The sequence below is a fragment of the Megascapheus bottae genome, chromosome 10 (genome assembly GCF_031878675.1).
Source record: "Megascapheus bottae isolate mThoBot1 chromosome 10, mThoBot2.hap1, whole genome shotgun sequence".
NCBI lineage: Eukaryota > Metazoa > Chordata > Mammalia > Rodentia > Geomyidae > Megascapheus > Megascapheus bottae.
Genome location: NC_143518.1, coordinates 10268593 through 10270420, shown reverse-complemented (window position 1 = coordinate 10270420; position 1828 = coordinate 10268593). Strand labels below are relative to the sequence as shown.

At 45.4% G+C, this 1828-nt stretch overlaps 1 protein-coding gene across 1 annotated transcript; it reads right to left on the bottom strand.

The window, feature by feature from the left end:
- Positions 1-317: 317 nt before the first annotated feature.
- On the bottom strand, positions 318-1262 carry LOC150057568 (olfactory receptor 2T27). The gene has a single exon (XM_090339751.1). It carries the CDS (start codon positions 1248-1250, stop codon positions 318-320), a length of 933 nt encoding a protein of 310 aa, XP_090195877.1. The 5' UTR covers positions 1251-1262.
- Positions 1263-1828: the final 566 nt, after the last annotated feature.

Genomic DNA, 1828 nt, shown 5'->3' with positions numbered 1-1828 from the left:
ATGGCAGTTTAAAGCCAGCTGGGGCAAAAAAGTCCATGATACTTTTGAGCTGTGCCTCAAGTGATAGAGTGTTAACCTTAAGCACAAAATCTCAGTGCCCAGGCCTTGAGTTCAAGCCCTAGGACATGCACAAAAACAAAAACCAAGACAAAATTTCTCAAATTTTCCTCTGTTTATACACCAAGAAAGCCCCATAATTGCTGGTATGTGTGCCATTTTTATTTTTTCCAGAGAGATTTAAATTTAAAGACGATGATATTGATATTTAAAGGTGTTTATATTGATATTTTCAGTCTTCAGCAGTAAATGAAATCTCATTAGAAAGTTGTGACCTTTTTTGAGGACAGGCACCTCTCCAGAGCCTTCTTCACAGCTCCTGTGACATCTTTGTTCCTGAGACTGTAGATGAGTGGGTTTAGCACTGGAGTGAGGATGGTGTAGAAGGCAGACACAGCTTTGTCTTGCTCGGGGGTGTGGTAGGAGTGAGGTAGTACATATGTGTACATGGCCGCTCCATAAAAGAGGCTGACCACTAACATGTGCGAAGAGCAGGTGGCCACAGCCTTCTGCCTTCCTTCTGCCTCATTCATCCTGTAAACAGTGATGAGAATCCTGGTGTAGGATGCAGAGATGACTGAGAAGGGGATGAGGAGCATTAGGATGCAACAGACATACATGGCTGTCTCATAAACGGATGTGTCCACACAGGAGAGTTTCAGAAGGGCAGGGACCTCACAGAAAAAGTGATTGATTTCCCTAGAGGCACAGAAGGGGAATTGCATGGTGACTGGGGTGAGTAAGAACCCATCCACAGATCCTCCCAACCAGGCTGCCACCACAATTAACAGGCAGATCTTGTGGCTCATAAGTTCAGAGTAGCGTAGAGGGTTGCAGATGGCTATGTAGCGGTCATAAGACATGAGTCCCAGGAGGAAGAACTCAGCGCCTGCTAATGTCAAATAGAGGAAGTGCTGAGCAGTGCAGCCCGCAAAGGAAATAGCCCTCTGGCCTGTCACCTGATCGAGCAGCATCTTTGGCACAATGGTGGAAATGTACAGAATGTCCATGATGGAAAGTTGGCTGAGCAGGAAGTACATGGGGGTGTGGAGGCGGGAGTCCACGTGGATCAGAATAATCATGATAGCGTTGCTGGCTATGGAGATCACAAAGACCAGGAGAATGAGGGCAAAGAGAAGCCAGGGAAATCTGGTATTGCTGAATAAACCCAGGAGGACAAAGTCCTCATACATGGAATAGTTGCTCCATACCGTAGCTCTGTAGGTTTCATATAAAACAGAGATGTGTATCTTGGAATGTTCAAGTTGAAAATCTTTATTTGTTTAAAATATTGTGGTGTGGTCATAGGCAATCAGGATATATATATAATTTTTTTGGAGGGGGTCATGGGGCTTGAACTCGGCCTGGGCACTGTCCCTGAGCTCATCAGCTCAAGGCTACCACTCTACCCTTGAGCCAAGACCCACTTCCCGTTTTCTAAAAGTTAATTGGAGATAAGAGTCTCAGGTCCTTTTGTGCCCAGGCTGGCTTTGAACCTTGCTCCTCAGATCTCAGCTAGGATTACAGGTGAAAGCCACTGCTCCCGGCTAAATAGTGAGATATTTTTATCTAATCAATCTCAGAACTTAATTTTCTGTTCTGTCCCATTTACTTACCGGGGAAATTAACATCAGATATTCAGATGTGAGCCACATGTTGCAAATGAGAAAATCTCTGCTCAGTCTGTCCCTTGTTGGAGGGATTCTAAGTTCGGGGCCATGGTAGATGGCCATTGGACACTAAGCACAGAAACTGCTATTGGCCCCAAGGG